This window comes from Anomaloglossus baeobatrachus, unplaced genomic scaffold (assembly GCF_048569485.1).
Source record: "Anomaloglossus baeobatrachus isolate aAnoBae1 unplaced genomic scaffold, aAnoBae1.hap1 Scaffold_464, whole genome shotgun sequence".
Lineage (NCBI taxonomy): Eukaryota > Metazoa > Chordata > Amphibia > Anura > Aromobatidae > Anomaloglossus > Anomaloglossus baeobatrachus.
The window spans coordinates 145018-157710 of NW_027443981.1; the positions used below are offsets into that span (position 1 = coordinate 145018).

Genomic DNA, 12693 nt, shown 5'->3' on the forward strand with positions numbered 1-12693 from the left:
GAGGAGGCTGAGCCCGACCACCACTGAGCAAGACACAGAAGTACAAGGTGATCAGTGCTCAGAGACACAGCCGAGGTGAGGAGGCTGAGCCCGACCACCACTGAGCAAGACACAGAAGTACAAGGTGATCAGTGCTCAGAGACACAGCCGAGGTGAGGAGGCTGAGCCCTACAACCACTGAGCAAGACACAGAAGAACAAGGTGATCAGTGCTCAGAGACACGGTCGAGGTGAGGAGGCTGAGCCCTACAACCACTGAGCAAGACACAGAAGTACAAGGTGATCAGTGCTCAGAGATATGGCGGAGGTGAGGAGGCTGAGCCCGACCACCACTGAGCAAGACACAGAAGTACAAGGCGTTCAGTGCTCAGAGACACAGCCGAGGTGAGGAGGCTGAGCCCGACCACCACTGAGCAAGACATAGAAGTACAAGGTGATCAGTGCTCAGAGACATGGCTGAGGTGAGGAGGCTGAGCCCTACAACCACTGAGCAAGACACAGAAGAACAAGGTGATCAGTGCTCAGAGACACGGTCGAGGTGAGGAGGCTGAGCCCTACCACCACTGAGCAAGACACAGAAGTACAAGGCGTTCAGTGCTCAGAGACACGGCTGAGGTGAGGAGGCTGAGCCCGACCACCACTGAGCAAGACATAGAAGTACAAGGCGTTCAGTGCTCAGAGATACAGCCGAGGTGAGGAGGCTGAGCCCGACCACCACTGAGCAAGACACAGAAGTACAAGGTGATCAGTGCTCAGAGACACAGCCGAGGTGAGGAGGCTGAGCCCGACCACCACTGAGCAAGACACAGAAGTACAAGGTGATCAGTGCTCAGAGAAACAGCCGAGGTGAGGAGGCTGAGCCCTACAACCACTGAGCAAGACACAGAAGAACAAGGTGATCAGTGCTCAGAGACACAGCCGAGGTGAGGAGGCTGAGCCCTACAACCACTGAGCAAGACACAGAAGTACAAGGTGATCAGTGCTCAGAGACACAGCCGAGGTGAGGAGGCTGAGCCCGACCACCACTGAGCAAGACACAGAAGTACAAGGCGTTCAGTGCTCAGAGACACAGCCGAGGTGAGGAGGCTGAGCCTGACCACCAGTGAGCAAGACACAGAAGTACAAGGTGATAAGTGCTCAGAGACACAGCCGAGGTGAGGAGGCTGAGCCCGACCACCACTGAGCAAGACACAGAAGAACAAGGTGATCAGTGCTCAGAGACACAGCCGAGGTGAGGAGGCTGAGCCCTACAACCACTGAGCAAGACACAGAAGTACAAGGTGATCAGTGCTCAGAGACATGGCCGAGGTGAGGAGGCTGAGCCCGACCACCACTGAGCAAGACACAGAAGTACAAGGTGATCAGTGCTCAGAGATATGGCTGATGTGAGGAGGCTGAGCCCGACCACCACTGAGCAAGACACAGAAGTACAAGGCGTTCAGTGCTCAGAGACACAGCCGAGGTGAGGAGGCCGAGCCCGACCACCACTGAGCAAGACATAGAAGTACAAGGTGATCATTGCTCAGAGACATGGCTGAGGTGAGGAGGCTGAGCCCTACAACCACTGAGCAAGACACAGAAGAACAAGGCGTTCAGTGCTCAGACATACAGCCGAGGTGAGGAGGCTGAGCCCGACCACCACTGAGCAATACACAGAAGTACAAGGAGTTTAGTGCTGAGAGAGAAGGCCGGGGTGAGGAGACTGACCCAACAACCACTGAGAGGCTTAGATCCCTGCTCAGCAGAGTATCACATAGGAGAGGCTTAGATACAAAGCTCTGCAGAGAGTATCACATAGGAAAGGCTTAGATACAAAGATTTGCAGAGTATCATATAGGAAAGGATTAGATACAAAGCTCTGCAGAGTATCACATAGGAAAGGCTTAGATACAAAGCTCTGCAGAGTATCACATAGGAAAGGATTAGATACAAAGCTCTGCAGAGAGTATCACATAGGAAAGGCTTAGATACAAAGCTCTGCGGAGTATCACATAGAAAAGGCTTAGATACAAAGCTCTGCAGAGTATCATATAGGAAAGGATTAGATACAAAGCTCTGCAGAGAGTATCACATAGGAAAGGCTTAGATACAAATCTCTGCAGAGAGTATCACATAGGAAAGGCTTAGATACAAAGCTCTGCAGAGAGTATCACATAAGAAAGGCTTAGATACAAAGCTCTGCAGAAAATATCACATAGGAAAGGCTTAGATACAAAGCTCTGCAGAGAGTATCACATAGGAAAGGCTTAGATACAAAGCTCTGCAGAGTATCATATAGGAAAGGCTTAGATACAAAGCTCTGCAGAGAGTATCACACAGGAAAGGCTTAGATACAAAGCTCTGCAGAGAGTATCACATAGGAAAGGCTTAGATATTAAGCTCTGCAGAGTATCATATAGGAAAGGCTTAGATACAAAGCTCTGCAGAGTATCATATAGGAAAGGCTTAGATACAAAACTCTACAGGGAGTATCACATAGGAAAGGCTTAGATACAAAGCTCTGCAGAGTATCATATAGGAAAGGCTTAGATACAAAACTCTACAGGGAGTATCACATAGGAAAGGATTAGATACAAAGCTCTGCAGAGTATCACATAGGAAAGGCTTAGATACTAAGCTCTGCAAAGTATATAGGAAAGGCTTAGATACAAAGCTCTGCAGAGTATCACATAGGAAAGGATTAGATACAAAGCTCTGCAGAGTATCACATAGGAAAGGATTAGATACAAAGCTCTGCAGTGTATCACATAGGAAAGGCTTAGATACAAAGCTCTACAGGGAGTATCACATAGGAAAGGCTTAGATACAAAGCTCTGCAGAGTATCACATAGGAAAGGCTTAGATACAAAGCTCTGCAGAGTATCACATAGGAAAGGCTTACATACAAAGCTCTGCAGAGTATCATAAAGGAAAGGATTAGATACAAAGCTCTGCAGAAGGTATCACATAGGAAAAGATTAGATACAAAGCTCTGCAGAGTATCACATAGGAAAGGCTTAGATACAAAGCTCTGCAGAGTATCACATACGAAAGGCTTAGATACAAAGCTCTACAGGGAGTATCACATAGGAAAGGCTTAGATACAAAGCTCTGCAGAGAGTATCACATAGGAAAGGCTTAGATACAAAGCTCTGCAGAGTATCACATAGGAAAGGCTTAGATACAAAGCTCTGCAGAGAGTATCACATAGGAAAGGCTTAGATACATTAGATACAAAGCGATCACAGATCCATCTATTGCTTTGTTGCTAATAGGAAGACCAGGAAGCCATTATCCTCCAGAGCTGTCATATTACAGAGCTGCAGCCTCCCGGAGGCCGGAAATGCGAGGCGTTCAGTGCTCAGAGACACAGCCGAGGTGAGGAGGCCGAGCCCGACCACCACTGAGCAAGACACAGAAGTACAAGGCGTTCAGTGCTCAGAGACACAGCCGAGGTGAGGAGGCTGAGCCCGACCACCACTGAGCAAGACACAGAAGTACAAGGTGATCAGTGCTCAGAGACACAGCCGAGGTGAGGAGGCTGAGCCCGACCACCACTGAGCAAGACACAGAAGTACAAGGTGATCAGTGCTCAGAGACACGGCCGAGGTGAGGAGGCTGAGCCCGACCACCACTGAGCAAGACACAGAAGTACAAGGCGTTCAGTGCTCAGAGACACAGCCGAGGTGAGGAGGCTGAGCCCGACCACCACTGAGCAAGACACAGAAGTACAAGGTGATCAGTGCTCAGAGACACAGCCGAGGTGAGGAGGCTGAGCCCGACCACCACTGAGCAAGACACAGAAGTACAAGGTGTTCAGTGCTCAGAGACACAGCCGAGGTGAGGAGGCTGAGCCCGACCACCACTGAGCAAGACACAGAAGTACAAGGCGTTCAGTGCTCAGAGACACAGCCGAGGTGAGGAGGCTGAGCCCGACCACCACTGAGCAAGACACAGAAGTACAAGGCGTTCAGTGCTCAGAGACACAGCCGAGGTGAGGAGGCTGAGCCCGACCACCACTGAGCAAGACACAGAAGTAAAAGTTGATCAGTGCTCAGAGACGCAGCCGAGGTGAGGAGGCTGAGTCCAACCACCACTGAGCAAGGCACAGAAGTACAAGGTGATCAGTGCTCAGAGACACAGCCGAGGTGAGGAGGCTGAGCCCGACCACCACTGAGCAAGACACAGAAGTACAAGGCGTTCAGTGCTCAGAGACACAGCCGAGGTGAGGAGGCTGAGCCCGACCACCACTGAGCAAGACACAGAAGTAAAAGTTGATCAGTGCTCAGAGACGCAGCCGAGGTGAGGAGGCTGAGCCCGACCACCACTGAGCAAGACATAGAAGTACAAGGTGATCAGTCCTCAGAGACATGGCCGAAGTGAGGTGGCTGAGCCTGACCAACACTGAGCAAGACATAGAAGTACAAGGTGATCAGTGCTCAGAGACATGGCCGAGGTGAGGAGGCTGAGCCCGACCACCACTGAGCAAGACACAGAAGTACAAGGTGATCAGTCCTCAGAGACATGGCCGAAGTGAGGTGGCTGAGCCTGACCAACACTGAGCAAGACATAGAAGTACAAGGTGATCAGTGCTCAGAGACATGGCCGAGGTGAGGAGGCTGAGGCCGACCACCACTGAGCAAGACACAGAAGTACAAGGTGTTCAGTGCTCAGAGACACAGCCGAGGTGAGGAGGCTGAGCCTGACCACCACTGAGCAAGACACAGAAGTACAAGGTGATCAGTGCTCAGAGACACAGCCGAGGTGAGGAGGCTGAGCCCGACCACCACTGAGCAAGACATAGAAGTACAAGGTGATCAGTGCTCAGAGACATGGCCGAGGTGAGGAGGCTGAGGCCGACCACCACTGAGCAAGACACAGAAGTACAAGGTGTTCAGTGCTCAGAGACACGGCCGAGATGAGGAGGCTAAGCCCGACCACCACTGAGCAAGACATAGAAGTACAAGGTGTTCAGTGCTCAGAGACATGGCAAGGGTAAGGAGACTGAACCCAACAACCACTGAGAGGCTTAGTACCCCTGCTCAGCAGAGTATCACATAGGAGAGGCTTAGATACAAAGCTCTGCAGAGAGTATCACATAGGAAAGGCTTAGATACAAAGCTCTACAGAGAGTATCACATAGGAAAGGCTTAGATACAAAGCTCTGCAGAATATCATTGGAAAGGTTTAGATACAAAGCTCTGCAGAGTATTACATAGGAAAGGCTTAGATACAGAGCTCTGCAGAGAGTATCACATAGGAAAGGCTTAGATACAAAGCTCTGCAGAGTATCACATAGGAAAGGATTAGATACAAAGCTCTGCAGAGAGTATCACAAAGGAAAGGCTTAGATACAAAGCTCTGCAGAGTATCACATAGGAAAGGATTAGATACAAAGCTCTGCAGAGAGCATCACATAGGAAAGGCTTAGATACAAAGCTCTGCAGAGTATCACATAGGAAAGGCTTAGATACATTAGATACAAAGCGATCACAGATCCATCTATTGCTTTGTTGCTAATAGGAAGACCAGGAAGCCATTATCCTCCAGAGCTGTCATATTACAGAGCTGCAGCCTCCCGGAGGCCGGAAATGCGAGGCGTTCAGTGCTCAGAGACACAGCCGAGGTGAGGAGGCCGAGCCCGACCACCACTGAGCAAGACACAGAAGTACAAGGTGATCAGTGCTCAGAGACACAGCCGAGGTGAGGAGGCTGAGCCCGACCACCACTGAGCAAGACATAGAAGTACAAGGTGTTCAGTGCTCAGAGACACAGCCGAGGTGAGGAGGCTGAGCCCGACCACCACTGAGCAAGACATAGAAGTACAAGGTGTTCAGTGCTCAGAGACACAGCCGAGGTGAGGAGGCTGAGCCCGACCACCACTGAGCAAGACACAGAAGTAAGTACAAGGCGTTCAGTGCTCAGAGACACAGCCGAGGTGAGGAGGCTGAGCCCGACCACCACTGAGCAAGACACAGAAGTACAAGGTGATCAGTGCTCAGAGACACAGCCGAGGTGAGGAGGCTGAGCCCGACCACCACTGAGCAAGACATAGAAGTACAAGGTGTTCAGTGCTCAGAGACACAGCCGAGGTGAGGAGGCTGAGCCCGACCACCACTGAGCAAGACACAGAAGTACAAGGTGTTCAGTGCTCAGAGACACAGCCGAGGTGAGGAGGCTGAGCCTGACCACCACTGAGCAAGACATAGAAGTACAAGGTGATCAGTGCTCAGAGACGCAGCCGAGGTGAGGAGGCTGAGCCCTACCACCACTGAGCAAGACACAGAAGGACAAGGTGATCAGTGCTCACAGATATGGCCAAGGTAAGGAGGCTGAGCCCGACCACCACTGAGCAAGACACAGAAGTACAAGGTGATCAGTGCTCAGAGACACAGCCGAGGTGAGGAGGCTGAGCCCGACCACCACTGAGCAAGACACAGAAGTACAAGGTGTTCAGTGCTCAGAGACACAGCCGAGGTGAGGAGGCTGAGCCCGACCACCACTGAGCAAGACACAGAAGTAAGTACAAGGCGTTCAGTGCTCAGAGACACAGCCGAGGTGAGGAGGCTGAGCCCGACCACCACTGAGCAAGACACAGAAGTACAAGGTGATCAGTGCTCAGAGACACAGCCGAGGTGAGGAGGCTGAGCCCGACCACCACTGAGCAATACACAGAAGTACAAGGTGATCAGTGCTCAGAGACACAGCCGAGGTGAGGAGGCTGAGCCCGACCACCACTGAGCAAGACACAGAAGGACAAGGTGATCAGTGCTCACAGATATGGCCAAGGTAAGGAGGCTGAGCCCGACCACCACTGAGCAAGACACAGAAGCACAAGGAGTTTAGTGCTGAGAGAGAAGGCCAGGGTGAGGAGACTGAACCCAACAACCACTGAGAGGCTTAGTACCCCTGCTCAGCAAAGTATCACATAGGAGAGGCTTAGATACAAAGCTCTGCAGAGAGTATCACATAGGAAAGGCTTAGATACAAATCTCTGCAGAGAATCACATAGGAAAGGATTAGATACAAAGCTCTGCAGAGTATGACATAGGAAAGGATTAGATACAAAGCTCTGCAGAGAGTATCACATAGGAAAGGATTAGATACAAAGCTCTGCAGAGTATCACATAGGAAAGGCTTAGATACAAAGCTCTGCAGAGAGTATCACATAGGAAAGGCTTAGATACAAAGCTCTGCAGAGTATCATATAGGAAAGGATTAGATACAAAGCTCTGCAGAGAGTATCACATAGGAAAGGATTAGATACAAAGCTCTGCAGAGTATCACATAGGAAAGGATTAGATACAAAGCTCTACAGAGTATCATATAGGAAAGGCTTAGATACAAAACTCTGCAGAGAGTATCACATAGGAAAGGCTTAGATACTAAGCTCTGCAGAGAGTATCACATAAGAAAGGCTTAGATACAAAGCTCTGCAGAGTATCATATAGGAAAGGATTAGATACAAAGCTCTGCAGAGAGTATCACAAAAGAAAGGCTTAGATACAAAACTCTGCAGAGAGTATCACATAGGAAAGGCTTAGATACAAAGCTCTGCAGAGTATCATATAGGAAAGGCTTAGATACAAAGCTCTACAGGGAGTATCACATAGGAAAGGCTTAGATACAAAGCTCTGCAGAGTATCATATAGGAAAGGCTTAGATACAAAGCTCTGCAGAGAGTATCACATAGGAAAGGCTTAGATACAAAGCTCTGCAGAGTATCACATAGGAAAGGCTTAGATACTAAGCTCTGAAAAGTATCATATAGGAAAGGTTTAGATACAAAGCTCTGCAGAGTATCACATAGGAAAGGATTAGATACAAAGCTCTGCAGAGTATCACATAGGAAAGGATTAGATGCAAAGCTCTGCAGAGTATCACATAGGAAAGGATTAGATACAAAGCTCTGCAGAGTATCATATAGGAAAGGTTTAGATACAAAGCTCTGCAGAGTATCACATAGGAAAGGATTAGATACAAAGCTCTGCAGAGTATCACATAGGAAAGGATTAGATGCAAAGCTCTGCAGAGTATCACATAGGAAAGGATTAGATACAAAGCTCTGCAGAGTATCACATAGGAAAGGCTTAGATGCAAAGCTCTGCAGAGTATCACATAGGAAAGGCTTAGATACAAAGCTCTGCAGAGTATCACATAGGAAAGGCTTAGATACATTAGATACAAAGCGATCACAGATCCATCTATTGCTTTGTTGCTAATAGGAAGACCAGGAAGCCATTATCCTCCAGAGCTGTCATATTACAGAGCTGCAGCCTCCCGGAGGCCGGAAATGCGAGGCGTTCAGTGCTCAGAGACACAGCCGAGGTGAGGAGGCTGAGCCCGACCACCACTGAGCAAGACACAGAAGTACAAGGTGATCAGTGCTCAGAGACACAGCCGAGGTGAGGAGGCTGAGCCCGACCACCACTGAGCAAGACACAGAAGTACAAGGTGATCAGTGCTCAGAGACACAGCCGAGGTGAGGAGGCTGAGTCCAACCACCACTGAGCAAGACACAGAAGTACAAGGTGTTCAGTGCTCAGAGACACAGCCGAGGTGAGGAGGCTGAGCCCTACAACCACTGAGCAAGACACAGAAGTACAAGGCGTTCAGTGCTCAGAGACACAGCCGAGGTGAGAAGGCTGAGCCTGACCACCACTGAGCAAGACACAGAAGTACAAGGTGATCAGTGCTCAGAGACATGGCCGAGGTGAGGAGGCTGAGCCCGACCACCACTGAGCAAGACACAGAAGTACAAGGCGTTCAGTGCTCAGAGACACAGCCGAGGTGAGGAGGCTGAGTCCAACCACCACTGAGCAAGACACAGAAGTACAAGGTGTTCAGTGCTCAGAGACACAGCCGAGGTGAGGAGGCTGAGCCCTACAACCACTGAGCAAGACACAGAAGTACAAGGCGTTCAGTGCTCAGAGACACAGCCGAGGTGAGAAGGCTGAGCCTGACCACCACTGAGCAAGACACAGAAGTACAAGGTGATCAGTGCTCAGAGACATGGCCGAGGTGAGGAGGCTGAGCCCGACCACCACTGAGCAAGACACAGAAGTACAAGGCGTTCAGTGCTCAGAGACACAGCCGAGGTGAGGAGGCTGAGCCCGACCACCACTGAGAAATACACAGAAGTACAAGGCGTTCAGTGCTCAGAGACACAGCCGAGGTGAGGAGGCTGAGCCCGACCACCACTGAGCAAGACACAGAAGTACAAGGCGTTCCGTGCTCAGAGACACAGCCGAGGTGAGGAGACTGAGCCCGACCACCACTGAGCAAGACACAGAAGTACAAGGTGTTCAGTGCTCAGAGACACAGCCGAGGTGAGGAGGCTGAGCCCGACCACCACTGAGCAAGACACAGAAGTACAAGGTGTTCAGTGCTCAGAGACACAGCCGAGGTGAGGAGGCTGAGCCTGACCACCACTGAGCAATACACAGAAGTACAAGGAGTTTAGTGCTGAGAGAGAAGGCCGGGGTGAGGAGACTGACCCAACAACCACTGAGAGGCTTAGATCCCTGCTCAGCAGAGTATCACATAGGAAAGGCTTAGATCCCCCCTGCCTGCTCAGCAGAGTATCACATAGGAGAGGCTTAGATCCCCGTGCTCAGCAGAGTATCACATAGGAGAGGCTTAGATCCCCGTGCTCAGCAGAGTATCACATAGGAGTGGCTTAGATCCTCGTGCTCAGCAGAGTATCACATAGGAGAGGCTTAGCTCCCCCCGCTCAGCAGAGTATCACATAGGAGAGGCTTAGATCCCCGCTCAGCAGAGTATCACATAGGAGAGGCTTAGATCCCCCGCTCAGCAGAGTATCACATAGGAGAGGCTTAGATCCTCGTGCTCAGCAGAGTATCACATAGGAGAGGCTTAGATCCCCCGCTCAGCAGAGTATCACATAGGAGTGGCTTAGATCCTCGTGCTCAGCAGAGTATCACATAGGAGAGGCTTAGCTCCCCCCGCTCAGCAGAGTATCACATAGGAGAGGCTTAGATCCCCGCTCAGCAGAGTATCACATAGGAGAGGCTTAGATCCCCCCGCTCAGCAGAGTATCACATAGGAGAGGCTTAGATGCCCCCGCTCAGCAGAGTATCACATAGGAGAGGCTTAGATCCTCGTGCTCAGCAGAGTATCACATAGGAGAGGCTTAGATCCCCCGCTCAGCAGAGTATCACATAGGAGAGGCTTAGATCCCCCGCTCAGCAGAGTATCACATAGGAGAGGCTTAGATCCCCCGCTCAGCAGAGTATCACATAGGAGAGGCTTAGCTCCCCCCGCTCAGCAGAGTATCACATAGGAGAGGCTTAGATCCCGTGCTCAGCAGAGTATCACATAGGAGAGGCTTAGATCCCCCGCTCAGCAGAGTATCACATAGGAGAGGCTTAGATCCCCGTGCTCAGCAGAGTATCACATAGGAGAGGCTTAGATCCCCGCTCAGCAGAGTATCACATAGGAGTGGCTTAGATCCCCCGCTCAGCAGAGTATCACATAGGAGAGGCTTAGATCCCCCGCTCAGCAGAGTATCATATAGGAGAGGCTTAGATCCTCGTGCTCAGCAGAGTATCACATAGGAGAAGCTTAGATCCCCCGCTCAGCAGAGTATCACATAGGAGAGGCTTAGATCCTCGTGCTCAGCAGAGTATCACATAGGAGAGGCTTAGATCCCCCGCTCAGCAGAGTATCACATAGGAGAGGCTTAGATCCCCCGCTCAGCAGAGTATCACATAGGAGAGGCTTAGATCCCCCGCTCAGCAGAGTATCACATAGGAGAGGCTTAGCTCCCCCCGCTCAGCAGAGTATCACATAGGAGAGGCTTAGATCCCGTGCTCAGCAGAGTATCACATAGGAGAGGCTTAGATCCCCCGCTCAGCAGAGTATCACATAGGAGAGGCTTAGATCCCCGTGCTCAGCAGAGTATCACATAGGAGAGGCTTAGATCCCCGCTCAGCAGAGTATCACATAGGAGAGGCTTAGATCCCCCCGCTCAGCAGAGTATCACATAGGAGAGGCTTAGATCCCCCGCTCAGCAGAGTATCACATAGGAGTGGCTTAGATCCCCCGCTCAGCAGAGTATCACATAGGAGAGGCTTAGATCCCCCGCTCAGCAGAGTATCATATAGGAGAGGCTTAGATCCTCGTGCTCAGCAGAGTATCACATAGGAGAAGCTTAGATCCCCCGCTCAGCAGAGTATCACATAGGAGAGGCTTAGATCCCCGTGCTCAGCAGAGTATCACATAGGAGAGGCTTAGATCCCCGCTCAGCAGAGTATCACATAGGAGAGGCTTAGATCCCCCCGCTCAGCAGAGTATCACATAGGAGAGGCTTAGATCCCCCGCTCAGCAGAGTATCACATAGGAGTGGCTTAGATCCCCCGCTCAGCAGAGTATCACATAGGAGAGGCTTAGATCCCCCGCTCAGCAGAGTATCATATAGGAGAGGCTTAGATCCTCGTGCTCAGCAGAGTATCACATAGGAGAAGCTTAGATCCCCCGCTCAGCAGAGTATCACATAGGAGAGGCTTAGATCCCTGGCAGGGTGGTCATTACACTACCCGTGGGCCACAATGCACTTACCCCGGAGCTCTCGGACAGGGAGCCGGTGGTGTAGGATCGTTCCCTCTGCACAGGAGCCCTGTATGGGGAAGGAAGAGAATCACTGACAAACCTAACCCTGCACTGCAGCAATATGGCCGCCATAACCTGCGCAGACAGCCCGCGTCCTCCTCACAGAACCAGGACACGACGTCCGGGCTATAACCAGACATGAAACTACTCCATAGTAAGCCACGATCCCGTCCTACCAGGCGTCCCCTTCATCCACAGCTTCTGCTTTTCCGGTCAGGTCCATGGCCATTCCATTGGGTCCCATCAAGGATGGCGGAAGGGTCTGGTTGTCATGGTAATTGCTGCGCCATCGTCCGTTCTGCGCCTCCTGAATATCGTCCCGTGAAGCTACTGTAGTGACATTTCCGCCTGTGACCACGTCTTCCTGTCATAGGTGGCTGTCAGTGTGGTCGCGCTCTCACAACACTTCCCGTAGCTGCGCCGTCGCCCTAGGGCGTGTGGGCCGCCAGAAACTTCCTGTCTTCAGGCGACTGCAGTATATGAAGTTACACGGTACAGGACTACTCCCCCATCATCCCCACTACCCCCGTACAGTGACGCCGACGTGACCCCTCACACCGAGCCTAATAATGGCCCCCGGGAACATCGCAACGTAGGACATGTCCCCTTCACCGCAGCATTCGGGGACCGCAGCATCACATGGAGGACTGTGGGACCCTCCAACCATAATATAATATAACCGACAGTATGCTGGAGATCTACTACTCTCTGTTATCAGCCAACAGGCAGAGGGTTAATTTCTTAAAATCTCATAAAACACTAACGAAATGGAAGATTTTACATCCGGACTTAAAATCAGCCCCCGGGGGAAGAAACCCGCAGCCTTTGTGCAAAAAGAGTATTTTGGGGAGTTTTTGGAGAAAACTAAATGATGCCCGAGAAATCTCAAAAAAAAAAAAAACCCATAAAAAAACAAAAACAATAAAACCACTTTTCCTGGTCAGATGTTCTGTGTTTTTGAGCATTTTTCTTCCACTTTAGGATTTGAGTAACTGCCTCGGGGGTCAGCACGGCACCGGGGCCTGAGGGGGTCAGCACGGCCTGAGGGGGTCAGCACGACCTGAGGGGGTCAGCATCAGCACGG

General features: G+C 51.0%; 1 protein-coding gene across 1 annotated transcript in view; it reads right to left on the reverse strand.

The window, feature by feature from the left end:
• The window catches only part of LOC142280932 (rho guanine nucleotide exchange factor 3-like), a 42193-nt gene extending 30137 nt beyond the window's left edge, over window positions 1-12056 (reverse strand). Inside the window, exons 1-2 of the mRNA XM_075332798.1 lie at window positions 11786-12056; window positions 11559-11616 (exon numbers count right to left, since the gene is read on the reverse strand). Of these exons, the coding sequence (XP_075188913.1) occupies window positions 11559-11616; window positions 11786-11853 (126 nt within the window). The 5' untranslated portion in view covers window positions 11854-12056. The remainder of the gene's footprint in view (window positions 1-11558; window positions 11617-11785) is intronic.
• Window positions 12057-12693: the final 637 nt, after the last annotated feature.